This window comes from Malaclemys terrapin, chromosome 2 (genome assembly GCF_027887155.1).
Source record: "Malaclemys terrapin pileata isolate rMalTer1 chromosome 2, rMalTer1.hap1, whole genome shotgun sequence".
Classification (NCBI taxonomy): domain Eukaryota; kingdom Metazoa; phylum Chordata; order Testudines; family Emydidae; genus Malaclemys; species Malaclemys terrapin.
In genome coordinates, this window is record NC_071506.1 from 200,883,420 (window position 1) to 200,909,058 (window position 25,639).

General features: G+C 42.4%; 1 protein-coding gene across 6 annotated transcripts in view; it reads right to left on the reverse strand.

Annotated features, from left to right (window-relative positions):
• The window catches only part of ITPRID1 (ITPR interacting domain containing 1), a 76,585-nt gene that overhangs the window by 13,853 nt on the left and 37,093 nt on the right, over positions 1-25,639 (reverse strand). For all 6 annotated transcript variants that reach the window (XM_054016788.1, XM_054016785.1, XM_054016786.1 and 3 more), the window contains 2 exons: positions 4,770-4,852; positions 1,411-2,916 (listed from right to left, as the gene is read on the reverse strand). In XM_054016788.1, coding sequence (XP_053872763.1) covers positions 1,411-2,916; positions 4,770-4,852 — 1,589 coding nt within the window. The remainder of the gene's footprint in view (positions 1-1,410; positions 2,917-4,769; positions 4,853-25,639) is intronic.

The window sequence follows — 25,639 nt, forward strand, 5'->3', positions numbered from 1 at the left end:
GATTTCATCCTTATTTACTAAGTATATAGCAGCAGGTATATAGACCAAAAGGAGGGCATTCTGCGGCTTCAGACATAAAGTGGTTAAGCTGTATAAGTTCACAGAAAACCATAAAATTTCCCTTTGGTTTCAAAACACTGGCTGACCTTGTATTACTACATAAATTTGCAAAAAGAACAGGAGTACTTGTGGCACTTTAGAGACTAACAAATTTATTAGACCATAAGCTTTCATGGGCTACAGCCCACTTCTTCGGATGCATATAGAATGGAACATATATTGAGGAGATATATATACACACATACAGAGAGCATGAACAGGTGGGAGTTGTCTTACCAACTCTGAGAGGCCTTGCTTAATAAATTTGTTAGTCTCTAAGGTGCCACAAGTACTCCTGTTCTTTTTGCGGATACAGACTAGCACGGCTACTACTCTGAAACCTACATAAATTTGACTTGTTTTTCTACAAACCTTTCCCTCCCTTTAGCCATTTCTATTTTTTTTTTTTTGCCATGAATAAGGGCCCTGATAAAATAAAGATACAGGGCCAAAGTGAGGTGAGTCTGAACTAGTGTAACTTATGGCATCTGCTGGCCCCTTCAGTGTGGAAATCACAACTATTTAGGCTCTTTTTTGGGACTCAAACTCACTTGGCCAAATGCAGAGTGGTGCATAAGAGGGTACAATTTACATATTGATAGGTAGGTGTGAGTTTAAGCAAGGCTGAGTGGGTTTGAGAGCGTGTAAGACCATTTTTGTACTGGTATAACTATTTCATTTAGGGGTGTGACTTTTTTTTTTTTTAATTGAAACAGTTATGCTGGTACAGCTCCTCGTGTGGATGCAGTTATATTGATATAAAACTGCCTTGTACCAGTGCAGTTTATTCCCTTGCCTGGCTGGGAATAAAGCTGTATCAGTATAAGCACTGTATAACTGCAGCCATATTGGGGAGGGGGAGGTTGTACTGGTGTAGTTTAAAGCAATACAACTTTTTATGTAGAGAAGCCCTAAGGGAACCCAGATTGGTAGAATTTATACACTGAAGAGAATGGAAGAAGCAGCAAGTAACAGCAGTTCATTCTCACCTCTGAATTTGACCTGTATAAACCTTAGTCCTTCAGCTCATCTTGGTCAGTTGTTAACTTAGCAGGTACCATTTAAACACTCTCAGCATTAAGAGACGTAGTCTAACACAACCTAATTTGAGTCAAAGTATATTTCGGACATTCCTCCAATTTGTCCAGGACGAACTGTCCCTTCTTCCTATCTGTTTCCTAAACTACATTCCTGACACTTTCTCTGCAACACTGAACAGTGCTTGAGTGGACCTTGAAAAAACGAACACCCCAGGAGTTTATTCTCAATGCGCCAGATTCTAGGTATTATTTCAGCAAGAAACATACTTACTGGAGAAATACTCCTCACTGCTGTATCCTGCAGGAGCTCTAATGTTTTCAAAAGCTGTAACTCTACGGTGCTGTGATTTGAACAACAGGCCCCAAGGTGTTCGGAGGAAGCAGTGAAGGGAAAGGCCCACTGAAAGCAGCAATGATGGCAGCAGACACAATGACAGCTGTGACCGCACTGGGCAGACTGGGCACCCAATGTTTCATGGTAGAATGATCTGTATTTCCCATGAAGCCCAGTGTCTAGGGAGACTGATTTTGTGAGATGACCACGTCTACAAAATGGAGGGAGAAGATTTGGGTCAGGCCACCGATTTCTTGTTTTTATTCCAATTGGGTCAGTTTGAATCGAAGCTTCTCTTGTCTCCTTTAGACTTTCCTTCAAAATACCCAGTTCTGAAGTAATTACTGGCTCACCCTCAGAGCATTGGGACCCTATGGATTTAATTTCTAAAGACTGGCCTTTGCCAAGGCCTTCACTCAGGGAAACTTTTTGCACAGTGGACACCAGCCTTGAAGACATCTGAACAGTAACAGACTTAGAGGGATTAGTATGTATTTCAGCGTTTTGGACAGAATCATTCTTCTCCGTTTTGTTGGCTTCTGATATTTTACCCAAACAGCAAGTCTCTGTGCTTTCCTGGGAACTAAATTCAGATCTGCAGTAAGCAGAAAAATTAGCCACTTGTAAAGAACTGCTTGAAATAACCTTGCTTTCATTTTGTACTTGTGAGACCTGCCATTGTGTCTCTGGTGTCCCTGTTTCACAAGGGCGGCTTATACTGTGTATATCAATGTCCGGTTTGCAAAACTGCTGACCACTTGTGGCCTTGGAGACTGGAGCCAGGGTATCAACTTTACTGAAAATCTCCTTATCACATTGCTTTCCTTTTACATGTCCTGTAATACCTTCCTGGATATTTTCCTTAAGTACTTTCCCAGCATCCTCCTCAGTCAAAGGTCCCTCTCTTGCCTCTTGTTTGGCACAGCCTCCACTGCCAGTGAAGTCAATGGGAGTTGTGCCATTCTCTTCAGCGTGAGATGGAGCTGGAGTTTTGGGTACTGAACCAAAGTATAAATGACAGTCAGGTTCTGGGGTGACAATATCTCTCACATCCTGATTACCAGCCTGAAAACATGGAGTTTGCTGTGGTATGCAGCTCTCCTCTTTCTCCAATTGCCCTCTTCCAATTTTAATCTCCTGCTTATTCGCATTGTACACCATTTCTTTGACAAAACCCTCTGATTGATCACTGAAGACTTGATGTAGACCATCTTCCACAGTTAGTGAGAGGGCGGTCTCTTCCCTCTGGTCCTTGTGTTCTCTATCTGGACTAGACACCCTTGGAATGTTCTTGCAATCTGCAGTGGAAGTGTTAGCAACAGGGCCCTTTGGCTTTTGATGAAAATCCTGGTGTGACACAGCGAGAGCTGTTCTATGTGGCAGAGCTACTTTTTGGTCATGGGTATCACAGCTGAGGTTCAGGTGTCCTGGAAAAGGTGGATTCTGCAAGGAAAATGAGAGGATGTTAAGAATATAATATTACAATGCCATGGACTAGTTTGATGAGATGGATAATGGGACTTTATCTTGAAGAATTTTTAAATACAAAAGGAACTCTTTTGTTTGGTACGTGGTTAAGGGCCGATTGTGGTCAGTTGGTCCCTGGGTGGTCAAGAGAGCAGAATGAGATTTCTCCTCCTAAATGTTGTACCAATTCCACACAAAAGCCTTGTTTTCACTGGGGAAAAAAAGGTGTGTTCATAATTCAAGTTAACATTCTTGTGAAAACAAGGTGGTCTGTAGTTAGCATATGAGTTAGCAGGCTGAGCAAAAGAATAGACCCTTAATTGTGAAGACAAGACCAACAGGGCCAATCAAATTTTCAACCCTTGCACCTCACACCTACTGAAGTCTGCACTATATGGGCCTGATTCACAGCTTATTGAAGTAAATAAAAAGACTTTTGTTGACTTAATAAAAAATAAATAAAATAAATTAATTAATTATCCCATCTCCTAGAATTGGAAGGGACCTTGAAAAGTCATCAAGTCCAGCCCCCTGCCTTCACTAGCAGGACCAAGTACTGATTTTGCCCCAGATCCCTAAGTGGCCCCCTCAAGGATTGCAGGCCAATGCTCCCCCCCTCAAGTTTAGCAGGCCAATGCTCAAACCACTGAGCTATCCCTCCCCCCACAAAGCATTTTATCAGTATGGCAGAATCAGAAGCATATAGTTTAACTGTTTTTTGTTTTCCCCAGGGTTGGAAGGGACCTCAGGAGGTCATCTAGTCCAACCCCCTGCTCAAAGCAGGACCAATCCCCAGACAGATTTTTGCCCCAAATCCCTTAACGGCCCCCTCAAGGATTGAACTCACAACCCTAAGTTTAGCAGGCCAATGCTCAAACCACTAAGCTATTCCTCCCCCGGGACTTCACTCAGCTTTGGCGCAGGGAGTAATGTCACTTTCCACCCGATATTTTGAATTCTCATTAGATGTTCTAGTTACAGCTTACTGCAAGTCTTTGAATATAGGGGATTTGGAAACCTCAAATTGTGCTACTGCCTAGATAACGTTATGTTGAGAGATGCTAATGGCTGCCATTAAGGAGCTTTTTGATCCAAAAACAAACTTGTCAAAGACAGGTGTGCCAAGCACTCATTTTCAGGCTCAGTGGCTCCTTTATCTGCAAGCAATGGAGGCTACTGTTCAGTGCACTAGGCCACATGGCAGGTCAGAACTAAGTTGTACGGTCAGTGGGTCTTCCTTGGATACAAACAGAGGAGCTAGAGTATTGATTGCAGCTGAGTGTAGGCTGGAGGCAGAAAGCAAGAGAAGCTGTTGCAAATGTGGCCCTAAGGGGATGCAGAGAGACAGAGCTTCATAGGCTATGAGCTTGATGGAGATTCACATTGAGCTATTTCTGAGCGAGGAGATGGCCTGCTGTTTCTCCTGTGTTCAGGGAAGACTTTCTGTAGCTCTTTTGTAAATAAACTAGTTTACACCAAAGAATATACTTGACTTACATCATCTCTTCCTAACAGATACAACCTAGCAAAGCCCTAAATGTTGGCTGACCACTTGAGCCAAAGGGGCAACAATACAATACAGTAAGATAGGATATAAGTAGCCAAAGTGGAATAGTTCTACAAGATATAATTTTGGATCTTGCATACTATTCCACTGGGGTAGAAAGTTTTTTTTGCCTATGAAAACTCCCTGTTTTCCCCACAGGGAATCTCAGGGAAATTCCATCCCCCTGTATTACTTTTGTTTTTCATGAACCTGATAACTTTTGGGTATTAGTTTTGCTCAAACTTTTCATTAATCTTATTGAAGAATATCAGCAGCTCTTTACTTGTAAAGGTAAGGGCTCCGGTGGTTCCTCCAGAAATCCACTGCTGTCAGACTGGCAGCTGTTTGTTCTTGTCACCAGCACTTCTGCAGGGAGAAAAGTAGGGGAGAGAAGAAAGACATTCAACAGCAAGCCAGGATAAAAATCAGTAAATGCTTCCCACTAGATCCTGCAGTGGATGGACTTTAAATGTTCGTTCCTGTGCTAAGTATATTCCTGGTCCTAGGAGTATTGCTCTGAATCCGATTATATATCTACAACTAGAATGAACTACAAGTGAGCCCAGCATAGCTGTAAATACCAGGGCAGGCATCAATTTAACCACAGGTATAATCACCACCTGTAAGTTCCATTTTACATATGTGTAAAACAAATGTCATCATCTGAACACTCGACATAAACCAATGTAAATAGTCAATAAACCACTTGTCCTATTGCTTTGTTATTTCACTTGCTAAAATTGTTGACTTTTGACTGTCTCAATGTGAAATTGCAGAACAACTAACTGTAGTCTGTAACCTATCATTTAAATCAGCTTCTGTACCAGATGACTGGAGGATAGCTAATGTGACGCCAATTTTTAAACAGGGCTCCAGAGGTGATCCCGGCAATTACAGGCCTGTAAGCCTGACTTCAGTACCGGGCAAACTGGTTGAAACTATAATAAAGAACAATATTGTCAGACATATAGATGAACATAATTTGTTGAGGAAGAGTCAACATGATTTTAGTAAAGGGAAATCATGCCTCACCAATCTACTAGAATTCTTTGAGGGGGTCAACAAGCAGGTGGACCAAGGGGATCCAGTGGATATAGTGTACTTAGATTTTCAGAAAGCCTTTGACAAGGTCCCTCACCAAAGGCTCTTATGCAAAGTAAACTGCCACAGGATAAGAGGGAAGGTGCTCTCATGGATTGGTAACTGGTTAAGATAGGAAACAAAGGGTAGGTATAAATGGTCAGTTTTCAGAGTGGAGAGAAATAAATACTGGTGTCCCCCAGGGGTTTGTTCTGGGACTAGTCCATATTCATAAATGATCTGGAAAAACGGGTAAACAGTGAGATAACAAAATTTGCAGATGATACAAAATTACTAAAGATAGTTAAGACCCAGGCAGACTGCAAAGAGCTACAAAAGGATCTCTCAAAACTGGGTGACTGGACAACAAAATGGCAGATGAAATTTAATGTTGATCGATGTAAAGTAATGGGAAAGATAATCCCAACTATACATATAAAATGATGGGGTTTTAATTAGCTGTTACCACTCAAGAAAGAGATCTTGGAGTCATTGTGGATAGTTCTCTGAAAACATCCACTCAATATGCAGCAGCAGTCAAAAAAGCGAACAGAATGCTGGGAATAATTAAGAAAGGGATAGATAATAGGACAGAAAATATGTTGCCTCTATATAAATCTGTGGTACACCCACATCTTGAATACTGTGTGCAGATATGATCACCCCATCTCAAAAAAGATATATTGGAATTGGAAAAGGTTCAGAAAAGAGCAACAAAAATGATTAGGGTATGGAACGGCTTCCATATGAGGAGAGATTAATAAGACTGGATTAATAAGACTCTTTTCAGCTTGGAAAAGAGATGGCTGAGGGGAGATGATTGAGGTCTATAAAATCATGACTGCTATAGAGAAAATAGATAAGGAAGTGTTGATTACTACTTCTCATAACACAAAAACTGGGGGTCAGCAAATGAAATTAATTGGCAGAAGGTTTAAAACAAATAAAAGGAAGTATTTTTTTACACAACGCACAGTCAATCTGTGGAACTCCTTGCCAGAGGATGTTGTGAAGGCCAAAACCATAACAGGGTTCAAAAAAGAACTAGATAAATTCATGGAGGATAGGTCCATCAAAGGCTATTAGCCAGGATGGGCAGGAATGGTGTCCCTAGCCTCTGTTTGCCAGAAGCTGGGAATGAGCGAAAGGGGATGGATCACTTGATGATTACCTGTTCTGTTAATTCCCTCTGGGCACTGGCCACTGTCAGAAGACAGGATACTGGGCTAGATGGACCCTTGGTCTGACCCAGTAGGGTCATTCTTATGTTCTTATTCTTAAGTCAAAGTAGGATTGCATGCCAAGGCAGAATGGGGTTCCCAGGAGTGGAGTCATTCTGGACTTACTCCAGGCAACAATTTGGCTCCAGCCCAGCCTCCCAACAGCTACGTAATCCTCCCTTCTGTCTAACACAACACTTCCCACAACCTGTGGAAATCAACCATTTTCATCCCATTGCACGTGAAGCTAGTTACCTAAGGGTTAATTCAAAAGACAGGACAAGAACAATCAATAGTCATTTGTGTGCATTAAGAAACATAAAAAGCAGAATACAAAAGGATGCTTTCACCCAATAGCCTACAATGAAATGTGTTACATATATTCCATTTTGACGCTTGAACTAATAAAGGGTGGAAAACATTTGTAAATGAAGGCAACTGTAAAATCAAGACCAGACCATTGGTTAAATATTACAAATTCATAAACTGTAGTATCTGTCTTTTTGTCACCAGCACATAAACTGTCAATTCAGCAATTGTTGCCTCATTTTTGATGGGAATTGCCGGCTTGTATCCTGCACAATCAATAATTTGCATCAAGATTGCTCCAAAATTTCTGTTTTATGCGTGGTCTCAAAATCACAGTTCAACTTCTCCCATGAGAAAAATATTCCACCACATCTCTAAACTTTTTTTTACAAGATGTTTCAATTACCCTTTGCACCTTAGCCAGCTGCTGCTGACAATGTATCCTGCTGTCCTACATCCATTCACATTTATCAATAAAGAAACAAAAGCAGAGCCTAATTTTTAAATGTAGTAATTTTTCAGTTGGTCTATTCCCAATCTGCATTAGACTCAAACTGATGTCCTATATGAGAAAGATTCCACATCTCAGATAGGGTCAGTCTACTGTAAGTTTGGAAATTCACACTGCTGTTAGAAGAACGTATTAGTTACCTGTATTTGTTTGGGAGTGGTGGTGATTAAGATGTTTATTCTTCTCCTGTTGCATGTGGGTTTTATAGGCAACTCATTGCTATTGGGAGTTACATGGTGGAATCTTCTGAAAATTAATAGAAGACTAGACTTTTTAGCCCCCCCCATCTACTAAGTTTGTTGTAACCATGTCATCACACTCGTGTATGACCCAATTTCCAACAGATTGCATTGAGTTGCATCCACACAGCACTTTTCCACAACACAGCCATCAAATACTCAATCATGTTTGCACATCACCACTTACTTTGCCACCTACCCTTGTTTGTATCCATGAAAAATCTACAAATCCCTGAAAGGCATGCACACGAGATGCACCAGCCAGATGTGAAGCATCTTAATGCACAAGAGGAGGATGGAAGACTGGTTGAGCTGTCTACAGATCAAAGTACAGCATTACAACCTACCTACAGAAAGACAACGATTTGCCTCCCTAGACTGTAGGCAAGGGTTACACATGCCTAGCTGCCATGATTTCCAACAATGTATTAACTATGTTGGATGTGGCGACAGAGCCAACCACGTCACTAAGTGGTTACAAACTGTACTATAGACAAAGTATTAATGTCCATTTTGTGTTCAGATTCTGTTTTCTACTGTTTTGTAGTTTATTTAAATAAATTTAGGACTGTGGTTTGAAAGCACCCATGGCTTGTTTAGGACAGAATGGGACACGGGGAGGAAAGAACTGCATGTTCAGGTAAGGTTACATCAAATCACTGAAGTGACAATGACATACTGATTGCAGAAGTTCTATAAGTAAAGACAGAAAATTTTGAAAAGATGAGACTTTCTCTCTTGTTGGTCAGCTACTCAGGTTTTTCTTTGCTTTTATTCAGGCCAATATCTCTTTTTCTTCAGTGACAGTCTGCCTATGACAAGACTACGTAAAATCTGAATACGAAACTCAGGGTACGGGCTCAAGGCGAGGATGGACTTTTTTCCAAACCATTTTAACTTACACATCATGCATTTGGGAGAACTGGGACGCATTATTGTTTTGGGGAAGAGGGGTTGCTTTGCAGTCTGTGGGCTTGATAAAAGGTGAAAAAAAAGTTAGAATCATAGAACCATAGGGCTAGAAGGGACCGCAAGGGTCACCTCTGCCAAGATGCAGGATTTGTTGTGTCTAAAAACCATCCAAGACAGATAACTATACAGCCTCCTTTTGAAAACTTCCAGTGAAGGAACTTCCATGGCTTCCCTAGGTGGTCTGTTCCATTGTTCTACTGTTCTTACAGTTTTTCCTTAGACTTAATCTAAATTTGTCGTGCTGTAGTTTGAACCCATTGCCTCTTGTACCGCCCTCTGTGGCAAGAGAACAAACTTTTCTCCATCTTTCTTATGGCAGCCTTTCAAGTATTTCAAGACTGCTATCATGTCCACCCTCAATCTCCTCTTTTCCAAACTAAACATACCCAGTTCCTTCAGCCTTTGCTCACATGGCTGCATTCCATCTCTTTAATCATCTTTGTCACTCACCTCTGGATCCTTTCCTGTTTCTCTACATCCTTTCTATACCTTGGTGACCAAAATTCGACACAATACTCCTGCTCAGGCCTAACCAGTATTGAGTAGAGTGGTACTATCACCTCCCGTGACTTGCAGGCTATGCTTCTGTTAATGTAACCTAAAATTGCATTTGCTTTAAGTAGCTATTATGAGGTAGCTGACTCTATGTGAAACATCACTTAGCACTTACTGTAGACATAGTTTAACACCTTTACACTTGAGTGAGCAGTTGGAGGGCATCCACCCTTTGGTCCCTGTACTGTGGGTCAACTCTAGGCATATGCATCACTTCAATTCCACTTCAACCTTCAAAACACGGCTGATAAGTGAGCCCTCAGTTGAGGATATGCCTTATGCTGGCTCTCTGCACAGCAGTGGATTTTACTTCCTATGAACACTGTGGTAACTAACTTTCTTGCCAGTGATAACTGTAAAAGTATTTAGTGGCTACCACTGTAAGCAAGCTGTTAGCGTTTCAATAAATTCTCCTTTATCATATATAATAATGCTGGCCTACACTAGGACACTGACACTTTGATAGCCCCTTAAATCAGAATTACTCAGTACACCAGGTTTCTCTCAAGCATACAGATTCAGTATTCAAGATAGTTTGGCCCACTCCACATTAGCAGCTAAACTTTCTCAACAATGGTTGAAGGTCACCCAAAGGGCACAAGTTGTTGCCGGCAATGGTCATTCTCCTAGGGCTGGGCTACACTAAAGCTGTAAGTTGACCTAAGTTATGCTACTTCAGTTAGATAAGTTACGTAACTGAAGTCAATGTAACTTAGGTCGATTTACACTGGTGTAAACACCGCACTGTGTTGATGGCACATGCTCTCCCGCTGACTTACCTTACGCTCCTCAGGGAGCTAGAGTACAGATGTCAATGAGAGAGTGCTCTGCCATCGACTTAGCTTGTCTTCACCAGACCCACTAAAATCGACACCGCTGCATCAATTGCAGCAGTGGCGATTTAGGCATAAGTATAGACAAGCCCCTAGTGTACAGAGACTCCCAAACCTGCAGAGATTTTCAGCATGTATGCAGAGCTTAAAGGGGAGCTAAAGTGTGTTTCGAAGAGGAGCTCGAGAGGAGACCTTTTCTGAGTTATGAATTAACAATTACAACTCAGAGAATTGTGCAGAGAACACATCTGGCCATAGTAGAAAGGGGAACTCTGAAAATCTCCCCCAAAGATGCTAGAAAGCCTTGGCTCTTAGCCTTACTGTGATAGCTCAGATTAGGATGGTTTTGCTCTTAAATCCCATTTCTGTTCTGCAAGAGTTGTAAATAAAAGTAGATTAGGATAATTTATTAATCCTGTGACTGCTCCACACCTATTTAGTCTCCCATAAGAAAGACTGCTTTCCAGGTCTCAAAGCTCATTAACCACTCAGAGCTACTTTATCAGTTTAATTCAGTCCAATAGTTTCATAAAGAGACTTAATCTCCCCATTTTGGGTGGTGCAGTGGATACAGTACTTTGCAAATTCAGCAATCTCCAGCACATAAGATTAGGGCAAACAGACTGTTTGAAATTATTGTGTCTGTATGTTTACTCCTAATGGAGGAGTACTGTTTTGTGGTTAAAATACATGACCGGGCTCCAGTTCTGAGTTTACCTGCAAGTTCTGTCACTGGTTCTCTGTTGACTTTGTGCAAGACACTTAACCTCTTTGTGACCTGGTTTCTAATCTGAAAAACCGAGTGAATATTTAACGTACCTCAAACGGATGTTGTGTTTAATAATGCAAATAATGCCGGGTGAATGCAGCAAAGAAGTATCCAGTACTATTCACATGAATTTTAAAATAAATTCGCTTGGGCCATGACCACAACTCGTTTGTCTTTCATGAGCATTTGAATACTTAAGGTTTATTGGCACAGATATTCATAATTTTCAAAGCTGGATGAATGAGTATTTGAAGAAACTGAATTTTAAATTCACACATGTAAAAATGCACATCGAAGTGCTCACCTGCTCATCCAGTCACAAAAGAGAAACAGTACGAGGTGACTTATCTGCCCAACAACAAGTAAGCAATGTGGCTCAAATTGTAAATATGTGTGATCAACCCACACAGAGTACATTTTTCTAAAAAATATCCAGCACGTATTTATTTGAATAATAAATACATTCCGAGAAACAGAGATCATGGCTATTTTGTAAGGCGGGGGGGAAAGGCTGAAGGAGTCATTCTGAATTATTCATTCAGCTTTATTTGGAAGGCACTTTGCAGTCTTTCACACAAAACTCTCAAGGTCTTTGCATAATTATAAATCATGACTTTCTCCTCCTTTAGGCCCGATTCAGCAGGATACTTAAGCATATGCCTAACTCTAAGGGTATGTCTACACTTACCGGAGGGTCTGGCGGCAGACAATCGATGTTCTGGGATCGATTTATCGCGTCTGGTTAAGACGCGATAAATCGCTCCCAGATCGCTCCCAGAAGTGCTCGCCGTCGACGCCGGTACTCCAGCTCGGCGAGAGGGGTACGCGGCATCGACGGGGGAGCCTCCCTGCCGCGTCTGGACCCGCGGTAAGTTCAGACTAAGGTACTTCGAATTCAGCTACGTTATTAACGTAGCTGAATTTGCGTACCTTAGTCCGAAGTGGGGGCTTAGTGGGGACCAGGCCTAAGCAGTGAGTAGTCCCAGTGCAACTATGGTAAGCTACCACTGTGATGAGACTCAGGTCTCCTGCAGCTATTACATGGTGGTGGTGGATCTTGAATGGAAACATTTGATTACAGATTGGATGTTCTCGTTTCTAAAAATGTATATATAAAAAAACAAACAAGCATGAAAACAAATTAGAGTGACTTGTAAAAAATCAGAGCTCAGGTTTTAAACTGACTTTAGGTGCCTAACGTAGGCACTTAAATCCATATATAGGTCACTTTTATTAAGAAGCCTATCTTCAAAGGTTCCAAATATCAAAACTCTAACAGAAGAAATTGGGCATAGGCACTGACTCCATGGGTGCTCTGGGGCTGGAGCACCCACGGGGAAAAATGGTGGGTGCTGAGCACCCACTAGCAGCCCCCTGATCAGCCCCCCCCCCACGACCCCCAGCGCCTCCCGCCTGCCACGATCAGCTGTTTCATGGTGTTCAGGAGGCTCTGGGGGGTGGGGGAGGAGGTAGGAGCGAGGACATGGCGCACTCGGGGGAGGGGGATGGAACTGGGTGGGAAGAGGTGGGGCGGGGTGGGGCCTTGGGGTCGAGCACCCCGTAGCACTTTGGAAAGTCAGCACCTGTGAAACTGGGAATTTGGCACCTTTGGAGATCAGGTCACTTTTAGTACACTCCCCCACCCCCCATAACCTATTTAAAGCAGATCACTTTAGGTGCCTGACTTTAGGTACAAAGTTTGAAAATGTCAGTCTTAATATTTACCCACAGGACTGCACCTCATGATGTCAAGACACAACATTGTGGTACCTAAAATTCAGATTTTTGTCTTGAAGGATGGACAAAAGAGTCTACTAAAGTTAGCTGGATTAACTTTGGAATAGGTACTGACTACTCCTCATTTATACCCCCCAACCCTACTGACAACACCTGATGTTGCAGATTCCTGTGGTGTCTCTGCCCCATTTATGTTCCGTTATACCGTTGGCTAGGTCTGTATGTCATCTTTCTCCACAATACAACCTTACCTACAGCATCTATCAACAGGAAATTCCTAGCCAGTTATGTCCCTGTAAGGTGTTGGACTCACCCCTGCGGCGCCTCCTGCTGGTCGTCTCCGGGAATTAGCTCATTCCAGCTCCGGAGTGCCTTCTGCAGGCCAGTGATCCACCTGTCTGCAGAGGGCACTCTGGAGGCTGGATCGAGCTAATTCCCAGAGTCACCAGCAGGAGGCGCCGCAGGGGTGAGTCCGCCCCTCTACACGTGGTGGAGAATGTGAGCATAGCGGTCCGCCCCTGACACAAGGAGCCAGGGCAAGGACTGTAGACTATTGCCCGGAGCAGAGACTTGAGAGCCTGGAAGAAGGATCAAGTCTAAAATGGTGGAGAAGAGGAGCAGTTACTGGAGGGCCTGGGCGGCCCATCTGGCTGAGCGGCAGAGGGCGTTGCTTTGGCTGCTATGGGAGTGGGCACCCGGACCCTATAAGAGACCAGGAGCCAGGGGCAAGAGGCCAGGGCCTGGACTTAAAGACTCTTTCGCCTGCGGGCGACGGGGACACTTGAGAAGGGAGTGCCACTACTGGACTGGAGCAAAGAGGCTCCACCCAGGACAATATGGAACTGTGAGAGTGCCTCCTGTGAAGCCAAGTACTGAGGAGTGTACTGCCAGGGGGCAGCACCCAGAGAAAGGGGCACCGGGGTCCTGGGAGGGAGACAGGGCCAGAGGACAGGCGGATCACCAGTTTGCAGAGGGTGCTCTGGAGGCTGGATCGAGCTAATTCCCAGAGTCACCAGCAGGAGGCTCCGCAGGGGTGAGTCCGCCCCTCTACAGTCCCACTATCTCCGAACCAACCTGCTAGATCAGGGCTGAGTAGATCAGATTATTCTTATTAGTTATTTGTATTGCCATAGTGCATAAGAGCCCCAGTCACAGACCAGGAGCCCACTGCGCTAGGCACCGTACAAAGAACAAAAACACTGTCCCTGCCCCAAAAAGTTTGCTGTCTAACTGTGAGAAGAGAGATACAGACAGACCGACGGAGAGACTACAAGGAAACCATGAGACAATATTGCTCAGCATGGTGGGCAGGGAGCTCAGTGAAACCACTAACCGAACTGCTATCAGAACATCATTTGGAGAAGGTTAAAGTAACTAGAATAAAGGATAAAGAATCACCTGTATCTGGACTGATTGATACTTCACATACTTCTGTTCCCCGAACTGCTAAACCAAATCTAGTAAAATTCCCCTGGAATAGTTACCTGTTGTCAGATATACAGTGGGCTTCCAACTATTATCTGAGCAGAGGACTCTTTGCAGTCCATTGGATTTTTGCACAGTACAAGAAAATATTTCATCTAAGCATCTGGATACAAAACAAAAATATAAACAGCTTACAAATGAGCATATGGGTCCTCAGGTATGCAGGGCCAGCTCACAACATTTTGGCACCTGAGGCAGGGAGCTCAAATGACACTCCCATGCCTTCTCGCTTGGGCCAAAACTTTGAAAGGTCTCAATTCTGCCTTCTTCCTGTTCTACTCCTCTCATGATACTGCTCTGCTACCTACCCCAATAAAGGAGAACTAACAACTTAAAATGCCTTGTTCAAAAATGTTAAGTAACACTTAACTTTCAAATGCCTGAACAGCAAATGTAACGTTTCTTGTCTGCATAGTAAACACTGGCATTTTTATCTGTTTGAATAATCAAGGTCATGCTTTCCATGCCTTCTTGGTTGCAAAGATTTGAACTGCTTCCTGAAGGGCCACAGTCTGGGCCAGCTCATGCTCTACTGCGATGGTTGCAAGGCCGACCAGCCTCTCCTGTGTCATTGTGGAGTGTAGATTTGTTTTTATTAACTTCAGCTTGGAGAAGCTGCGTTCTCCACTGGCAACTGCATGAAACGTTCTTCAACTGACTGTATTGCACAATCTAGCACCTGGTTAAAGAATTCAACTTTGAATTGTTGTTTGGGGATCTCTTATGGGATTATCCCATGCCTCGTAATCAAAATGTCGTCTTCTTCGGTGACTCTTGTATTCTTGAATGGGTGGGAAAATAGCTTCAGTGTGAAGTTCCTCTGCCAACTTCTGTGCACTCTTCAGAATGTTTTGAAATCCCTCATCTGACTGGTAAGACTGTAGGTATGACTTTGCTCTGTCCAGTTGTTCCATTGCTCCAGATATTTCAAGGTCAACACCTTGGAGTCTCTTGCTTACACTATTTATTTCAAACAATATGTCATGCCACAACACTAAGCCACACAGAAATTTGAAGTTATGTATGTTTCTGGTGATTCCATTTCCCTCTGCCACTGTTCTCCCACAAACAGTTCCTGTCATAGCATTATCCTCCATAATGGCATCTATCTTCCCAATTTGGTGTTGGATAGGCTTCATCACCTCCACTTGACTTTCCTATTGTGTGGCACTCAGTGGTTTCAGTATCAGAGAGGATGTTCCCAGATGTTGCTTCAAAGTTTGCCATCGATGAGTTGCTGCAGAGAAAAATACATATATGCTTTGAATTACATTAAAAAATTCAGCAGCCTCACTAGAAGCTGATGCTGCATCACTGCCGACCAAGTTCAATGAATGAGAACTGCATGGGACAAAAAAACTCAAGGGTTTAACTCTCAGATCCATGTCTGCACTCCTCTGTTCTTTCCCCTCATGTTGGCACCATTATCGTAGCACTGACCACTCATGTCAGCTATCGCTATTCCCTTATCTTCCAGCTTTTTAAGAGGCACATTTGTCATACCAGCTCCTGTAGTATCATCAATGTCGATAAATTCTAGAAAATGCTCTCTGACAGTCACTATTGTAGGGACATTTTCACTAGGTTCTGTTGTTGTTACAAAACGCACCATTAAAGTCATTTGTTCCGTATGGTTGATGTCAGGTGTGCAGTCCAGAATAACAGAGTAATATCTTGCTGACTTCAGGTCTGCCACAATCTTCTGTTTGACTTTTGTTGCCAGTAACAGTATGATCTCATTTTGAATTGTTTTCCCAAGGTAATGGTGTGTGTACATTTCTTGGCTGGTGACTCTTCTTAGCTGCTCCTGGAGTACAGCATCAAACTCGGCCATCAGCGCCACAATTTTAAGGAAGTTTCCATTGTTTGGCACATACAGCTGATCTGAAGTGCCACGCAGTGCTAGGTTTTGGGTAGCAGGCATTCTCACAATGGCAATGAGCCTTTTCAGAACATTTTACCAGTAAAGAGACTCTGATGCAATCTTCTCTTGATGCTGATCATCTATGGTGGCCTTTAACCTTAGTCTCATCTCAAGCTCTTTCCACCACCTATAGAATGCTCTCTGGTGATTTGCTGTCTTCTCATGGCATGCCAGATTTTTCTAGTCCTTTGTTCCTGTAGAACCCAATGTGGCTGGAACATTAGAGGGAAGAGTTTGCAACAAAAACAGCATGCAGCATTCTGGGTTTTTGAGTACATAAGCCATAGCCTCTACACTTTGTTACCATTGGGGATTTCATACCAGTAATGTGTTGGATGGAAACTTCTATTTTCATTGTCTTTGGAGAACATGAAGTTTTTCACTTGCTGTGGCCCATGCAGTACAAGGAAGTCCCTCAGGCTACTGCTCAAGTGGGTCCACAGTCCTGGATCATCTAGACTTAAGGAACTAAATTCAACAGCAGCTGTTTCTTGCGCCTCCACCACACTCTTCTTTGATCTACACTTTTCTTCAGGAATGTGCATGGTTACATCCATTTGAGATGGAGATATGGATGCTGCAGTAACTGCCAGGTCACCTGCACTCTGACTAACTGGAAGATCAGGCATCTCCTCACCACTCACATCCTCACTGGGACCAGAAGGCTCACTGTGAACATTTGTGTCTATGTATCTCAGGAGAGCGCCTTCCTGCTTAGATAGAAAAGCTTCCTTTGCTTTCTTTCTTTTTCTGAATGCTGCCCCAGAGGGGCGTTTTCTTCTTTCACTCATGACTGCTGTTCTGTGCCAGCTATAGTGGCTCTCAACACTCCATTGAAGGGGACAAATAAGCAGGCTGGTAGCAGGGCCTGAGTGAGGGAAGCTATCAGCGTCTTAAGGGCCTAACTGGCTCCTACTACTTCGGTTGACTGCCTGTTCTCCTCAAGTGGGTTCAGGGAAGCAACAGGAAACAGGGAGCTCCCTGAGAAGCTGGTGTTAATCAGTCCAGGCTCCTGGGGGTGCTAGAGAGGTACATAAGAGGCTCCTCCTCCTCTCTCTCCCTGCAGCTCCTGCTGCTTTCTGTTATTCCCTCTCACCTTTTCTCCTGCCTGCTGTTATGTCTCTTGTGCCCTCCTTCCTCCAGCACAGCACTCCACCATCTCTGTGCATCTAGAGCAGAGAGAATACATGTGCACCTGCAGCAGACACAATTTTCTACACAGTCTGGCACCTGAGGAGGCCGCCTCAGTTCGCCTCATGGTAAGGCCAGCCCTGCAGGTATGTGACCAAAATGTCTCGCGCTAACCTGTGTTGCACATCTGCAGGGCAGCTCCACATCACTGCCAAAATTGGGGAGTGCAAAACTACCACAACTGCACATTCTGCCTTTATTCTAAAGGGCTGTTTTTCAGCTGTTCTGATTATCAACATCCATGCCATGCACACTTAGTGTCACTGAAATACAAAACAGTATGTTTATGATTCAAATATATTTTCTGAAGCATTTAAAAACTTTATTTTCCCCACTGCAGAAGTAAAAATGTACGGCTCAGACGGTGCTAGCAAATCTTTGTTTATATTTACTTTTTAAATAGAAACAATATGAGGCCCAATTCTACAACCCTCTCTCATGTTTATAGTCTGTCGCCTTCTAGGAATGCCCATTTCAATGGAATTTCTCTTTGGAGTAAGGGCTGCCCAACTAGGCACATCGCCATATGACTAGACCTGACAAACAGAACAACATGCAGCAGCATAGGAGAATGATCACCAGGTGGCAGCAGCAGACAAACCATAACTTCAGTTTTCAGTGCTGGAATAAACTACAGTTTTCATTAATGCCTTTCCACTGATCTTTGTTTTAAACAAAACTATAGTAGAAGTTAGATAAATTGTTTTATCTGAAACCCACATTATAGGAAACTGGGTTATGTGCCCCACTATGCATTAGTTACATCTTATTCAAAATGCAGGTTAGCTAGATAAATTCCATGTCTTCTGTTCCATTTGGATTAAGTGAGATTCTTGTTTAAATTAGCATACACATATTACAGAATCATAGGGTTAGAAGGGTCATCTAGTCTAACTCCCTGCCAAGATGCAGGATTTGTTGTGTCTAAAAATCATCCAAGTCAGATGGCTGTCCAGTCTCCTTCTGAAAACCTCCAGTGAAGGAGCTTCCACTCCCTAGGCAGCCTGTTCCATTGTCCTACTATTTTTACAGTTAGGAAGTTTTCCCCAAGATTTAATCTAAATCTGCCATGCTGTAGTTTGAACCCACTGCCTCTTGTCCTTCCTTTTGTGGCAAGAAAGAACAACTTTTCTCCATCTTTTTTAGGGCAACCTTTCAAATATTTGAAGACTGCTAACATGTTCCCCCTCAATTTCCTCTTTTCCAAACTACCCAGTTCCTACAGCCTTTGCTCATATGGTTTGCAATCCATCCCTTTTATCATCTTTGTCACTTGCCTCTGAATCCTTCCCATTATCTCTACATCCTTTCTATGCATTGGTGACCAAAATTGGACACAGTACTCCAGCTGAGGCCTAAGCAGCTCTGGACAGAGCAGTACTGTCACCTCCTGTGACTTGCAGGCTATGCCTCTGTTATGCAACTTAAAATTGCATTTGCTTTTTTTGCAACAGCATTGCACTGTTAACTCATGTTGAAGTTGTGATCCACCACAAATTACTGGTAACATACAAAATCCTGTACCAAACGCAATTATTATTATTATTTATTTGCATTTTGGTAATGCGTAGGAGCCCCAGTCATAGGCAAGAACCCCGTTGAGCTAGGGCCTGTACAAACACAGAGCAAAGAGACAGTTCCTGCCCCCAGAGAGCTTATAACAAGAACAGAAAACTTCAAGGCACCCAGGGTCCCCAGAGATATTGCTGTATAATTATTCTACTTTTACCAAAGAAGAACCCTCTTACCCTCCTTCTCAGACAGTCTGGCCTGTTTTTCTTTCTGTAATCACAGATAACACTGATACATCTAAGATGTGATGTACATTTTCAGTTATATGCTGCCTATATTGTAGATAATTGTGCAATTTTCTCTCCTGTTTTCTGCCTCCCACTGTACATGCTATTATTTATTATCACATTTTTATAAGGCACCCATCACTGTGGTATAGGGGCACGCTTCACATAACTTGAAAAGGAACAAAATGTATTTAGTTATTTTGATTTAAAAGTGATTATCCCAGGCTCTAATCATTTCATAAGATTAAATCACGCAGAATAAAAATAAATTTATAAAACATCCTCTAAACTAGTCATGGAACAACCACAGAATAACTAGCACATCACCATAGCCCTCAGCCTTCAACCTATTCCCACCCAAAACACCTGAGAAATTAGGCGCTTGGCATCATGTTCCTCATGAGCCCTATGCTTTAGAAAATAGTGAAATGGCTAGAACTCTCTCTATCTAAGAGCACATGCTTTCATAGCTCACATTTAGTAGAAAGCCTTGGTGAGGAGCAGAACTGGGTGAAAAATTTCTCTAGAACAACTTTTAAAATGAAGAAAATTCTGTTTTCTATAAAAAAACAAATGAACGTATTCCTTTGTGTGTTTTCCAACCCCCCCTAGAATTGGAGAAGAAAAATTTAGATGAAAATGGAAAAAATGTTGTTTAATTAAAAATTTTGATGGGGGAAAAATATTTCTCAACAATCTCTAGTGAACAAAATGTTGCAACTTACTAGAAAGGCCAGAATTGAGTCCTGCAAACTTCAGAGGTGGGGGTTCTTTACTGAGAATGCCTCATCTTTGGCTCCAGCAGCCACACCCTAAAGGCAATTGGGTCAGAGTCAGAGCGAGAGTGCATTGTCTTTAAGGTATCAGGGGTTGGGGTCATTTTATGTGTGGTGATACTGCCCAACACTTTGAATTTCACACATTTTCACTGGGAATAATCCAGGGCACAGGTGTGATATGCTCTGACAACCGATCTCACTCAGAGGGTAGGCAGCTGCTTTCTGCACTAGTCCGAGCTTCTGAGTGGCTTTCTTGCTTAGTCATAAACAGACTGCATTGGCAAGTCTAGAAATAATGAAGGTGTGAATGAGCAATGTGAGATCTGCCTTTTAGAGGAAAGGGCATAATATTTTAGTTAGTGATGCATGATCAGAATTATTTCTAGCCATTGATACAATTTGGGAGTCTAAGAGAAGTGATTAATCTAGCTAAACCCTGAGATTACAGCCCACTTTGGCAATGGTCTTTTATCCTCCTTCAATTGATGGAACAGCTTCAGACTTTGCCAGGTCCTCCCAGTATTTTTCCTTGCCAGCCAGCATCACCTCCATCTTATTAGTGATTGAGCTTCAGCCAATTGGCTTTAATCCATCTTCCAATCCCTGCCAAACTTCAGGAGAGCCCGGTGATGGCTATGTCTGGTTCTGATGAAAATGAGATGTAGAGCTAAGTGTCATCAGCATACAGATGACATTGCAGATATTATTTCACAATCTCCCCAAGTGGCAACTGCATAGAGACATGAATAAAAAGAAATGACAGGACTGAACTCCTGTGGGATTCAACAGCCGAGTGCCCTGATGAAGGAGGAGGAGTCACTCGACACCATCCTATAGAATCACCCCAAACAGAATGAAAATTCCCCCCTTCCCTGCCAGGTCCAGTAACACACTCTGCTAAATGGTATCAAAAACCTCTGAAAGGTCAGCATGGATGTCTTGATGTGAAGTTCATCAGCCAATGCTATTAGCTCTGTTTCCATGCTATAGTCCAGCCAGAAGCCTGACTAGAAGGGGATTTAAGGACTTCAGGATATCAGATTTTGGATTAGACCCATCATGGCCTTCTCAGTGATCTCAGCCAGAAAGAAAAGGCTCAGGACATGAATGGGGCTCATAGGCATTACCACTTCACAGATAAGTAACAATATTGGTGTCCATTTTTTAAGTATGTTTGACCACAATTTGTTTGCAACTTCCCTGCACCTTTCCCTCTCTGAGGGAGGGATTAGGTCCAAATCACAATAGCTTACAATAGCTTAAAAACCTCTAACTAGAATACTGCATAAGACTCATTTGGAGGGTGGGACAGCACAGTAAATCCTTGTTCCTTGACCCAGTATCCACTTTGACCTTAGCTCCACAGAGGTTGTTCTGAATCTATCAGGACTTCTCTGTGAAGAACTTAAGTTCCTCAGAGCAGAAAGAAGCCACCCAGAAGAGTTTCACTGTTCAGCATTTCCACAGTGGTCATCACAGACTACAGGAAATCCCACCTATCTCCCACAACAGCAAAGTAACAGTAGTATATAAAATATTTGGAACCAAGTCACCCCGTTACGCCATACTTACGCAGTTATAATTCCACTGAAGTTAAGGGAATTACACCAATGTAAACCCCATGTAGCAGAGTGGAAAATCAGCCCCCTTTAGGTCACAGGCAACAAGATCCACACTGGATTTCCACCAGCAATGCTCTAATTTCCCTCTCTCTCACCCCATTTGTTGGAGGTCATTATTACACTAAGGTGACCTGTCAGGACTGTTCAGAAAGTAGGGACAATTAAGGACCACAATGTAAATGGTTACAGTGTGACAGTTCTAGTGGTAACCAGGACTGTGAATTACCTTGTTACCCCCTTCCGCTGGCGAGAAGGAATCTTTCTTATGGTAGCTGGCTCTATGTTGTTACTATTTTGCTAAACATTAAAAATGATGAGAGGCAACAGGAATATCCTGATGCTAGCAGAAACATGGAAATAAATGTGGATTCCTTTCCCGTACTCGTGGTGGCACGGAGCAATCAATGCCATGCACGTTACAATGAAGAATAAACAGAATTCACACTCTTGGAACACAGTCAATTAAGAAAAATACTGATTGCATTCTGGAAATATTCCCATGGTGCCACACTGTCTGTGGAGTTGGTGGGTAGGAGGAGTGAAGGTGTGATAATTAAAAGAATTGCTACTTGATAAGTCACAGGAGCTAATGTGTTAGCTTAGCATGCTGGGAAGCTAGAATGTTCCCAGCTGCTGCGAAGACGGAGTATAGTTTGATCCCTGGCACCATTAGTTGGGACAAGATGAATCATGAATGCTCTAATAGTGAGTTTCCATGTCACAGTGTGCCAGATGGAGGTGGTTACTTCTCTGATTGATTGCCTCTTGGGCTACAAAGAGGTTTTCCAGCAGGCTAATGCCTTTATGTTGGCATACAACCTTCAGGGATCAGCAGGTCCTTCTTTGGTCAATACCACATTGGAATCCTTGCATAGCAATAGTGTGGCTCCCCTAATGGGGAAAGGCATTGAGGAGTAAAGAAGAAAGAAGTGGGAGTGAACGAATACAATATTGTACAAAAATAAACCTCAGTTCCCTTGCATCCATAATAGACGTTGTTGCAAATGAATCTTCAGAAACGTGCTGAGTTAACGGGCATGAACAACACCGAAACATCCTTTAGTTAAACCCAATACTTTACAAAGGCTAATTGAAAACGGAAAGAACGATGGGGGGTAGAGAGAGAGAACAGCTCTATTGTCAAGTATCGAATATGAAATCCCTGCAACAGATGAGTTTACATGCAAGCCTGCACCTCATCAGGGCAAAGATACAGTGGAGTTATTTCCCTCAGAACACAACAGCACCAGTCCCTTGCACTGCCCAGCCAGCTTTCTCAACTGTGAGCTTTAGAATATAAACAGCCAATAAGTAAGAGCAATAACTATAGCTTCCTGCTGGGAGCTAACTCTGCCTGTCATGCATTTGCTGGGTCCTAATACAGGACAGTGAATAAAGCTTCATTACAGAACAATGGAGTTAGCTGCCAGAGCCTACAGATTTGAATAAACAACAAATAAGCAACATCTGCTCCAGCATATGTGTATGGTAAAAAAAAAAGTCACAAAATAAAAGAATTTGTAAATGCCAAAAGCAACACTAAACTGCCAGTGCTACTGTAGAGCGAATTTTTAATTGCACATGCATACAGGCAGGCTGTGGGTATTAGTCTCACATATGTCTGGTTGCTGCCAACCTGGGAGTATAGATGAATTTAATTAAATAAGGATTATCCCTTCTCCCCAGTACAATTACTTATTTATAACAATGATAAAATTGCCTAATAAAAAATTGTATTTTTTTTTTTAAAACAGAGCTAGAAAACACTGTTTTCCTTGTAAGTCATTCAGGGATGTTTGGGGGTTTGAGTGTCTTTTAAAATTAAGTCTCAGCATTCTGCCAAAAGAGAAAAGAAGAAGAAAAAAAGCTTTATCATAAAGCCTGCTGCATTTAAACAGCCAAAAGCTACATTATGGAGAAATATAAAGAAGGCACGCAGCAGACAGGGAATTGGCTTTCATGGGGAGTGTAGAAAATTAAGCAATTGGACTAAAATTGAGGCCAGGCTACAGAACCAAGGGAAAAGACCATTTAGGGCAAGTACTTCAATAAGTCACCCATTTCTAATATGCTCCATTTATGCAAAATACTCTGTTGCTAGTTAGCCCTACTTCTTCAGCACCTAGCACTACATCCAGAGGTAATGGAGTGGAACAGCTTCCATTCCATCCCTATTTTCAGATGCTTGTAACTTACGTTTCTTACAATAGATCCTGCTGGCCAACTGAGAAAGAGGTCCCATTGTGCTAGTTACTGTACAAACACAGTAACAGACAGTTCCTGCCCCCAAAGAGATTACAGTCTACATTAGAATTCACTTTTGGGGCTGTTTTCCATAATTAGGTTCCTATTTGGAAAAGCACTTCAGCATGTGGCTTTAACCATGTGCTTAAGTCTGTCCCTGTACTGGAATGCACTTAAGGACATACTTAATTTTAAATACGTGTTTAAGTTCATCACTATTCAATTTAAATTAAGCATATACTTAAGTGCTTTGCTGAATTGGGGCCTTAAGGTTAGATCCACAAAGGGGACTTAAATTCAGTGGTACAATGTTCTAGGTACTTTGCCCCCAGTGGAATCCACAATTCTGAGTTAGGTACCTAAATACATTAGAGGATCTGGCCCTACATTGTCTTCTTTGAAATTAAGACAAGTATCAATAATACCATAACAACAGAGAAAAACCAGAATTTAAATCACATGCTGAAATAACATTTTGGAACTACACCTTGTGTCACAGACATTAGTACAGGTGTAGGCAACCTATGGCATGCGTGCTGAAGGCGGCACACGAGCTGATTTTCAAGTGGCACTCACACTGCCTGGGTCCAGGCCACCAGTCTGGGGGGCTCTGCATTTTAATTTAATTTTAAATGAAGCTTCTTAAACATTTTAAAAACCTTATTTACATTACATACAACAATAGTTTAGTTATATATTATAGACTTATAGAAAGAGACCTTCTAAAAATGTTAAAATGTATTACTGGCACGCGAAACCTTAAATTAGAGTGAATAAATGAAGATTCGGCACACCACTTCTGAAAGGTTGCCGACCCCTGCTTAGTATAATATTTATACTATTTACTTGTATGATATTGGTTGGCCATTTAACTGGATGACAAAGCACTGCTGTCAGTATAGGCAAAGTAATCACATTCTATATACTGTACCATGAAATCTCGACAAAGACCATGCTTATTTCTGTGTTTTAGGCCAGAATGCAGGGTACCTAGTGAGAAGAGTATAATTATGTGATCTGCAGAAATTAATACTATTTGTCATTGCATGGTACAGTAATTCACTGGAGCTTGACAAATAGTAGGAAACTCTATTTATGAGCATTTTAGCAAATCCTGAATTGGTTTGGCTGTGGTCACTCTCTGTGAATACTTGTGCAAATGAGGTTTTCTTTGCACAAATGTTGGGGAATGACTGTTCTTTGTGTGAATACCAGTATGCAGATTATTTGTGCATTGGTGTGGGAGCATGTCTCGATTTATAAAGAGTCAGTTGTCATTCAGGAAGCAGAAACAAAACAATACCATGTAACTGAGGTGATTAATACACCATGAATAGCAAACAGGAGGACCTTATCCAAAGCCCAGTGAAGTCAATGAGAGTATGTCTACACTGCAATAAAAACACCTGTTGCTGGCCTGTGTCAGCTGACTAGGGCTCACAGGCCTTGGCCTGTGGGGTTGTTTAATTAGCGGTTAGACATTTAGACTCAAGCTGGTCATTGGAGAGTCCCAGAGTCCAGGCTCCATCCTGAACCTGAATGTCTACACTGCAATTTTTTAGCCCCACAAGCTCTGGTCAGCTGACACGGGCCATTGCGGGTGTTTTATTGCAGTGTCGACATACCCTTGAGAGTCTTTCCATTGATAGCAATGGGCTTTGGGGATCTGGCCCATCGTGAACAGCCAAAGACAGGACCAAAACGAACAATCCGTAAGCTGAAATACACCCACATACAGTGTTTATTGAACGATTATGTATAACTAACACACCATTCAAACAAAAACCTGCTCACAGATCATTTGGAAACAGAAAGAAAGAAAGGCTGTCTGATAAATTATTCACTGCAAATAGTTTGATCAGCTCTAGCATTTACTAAGTGAAG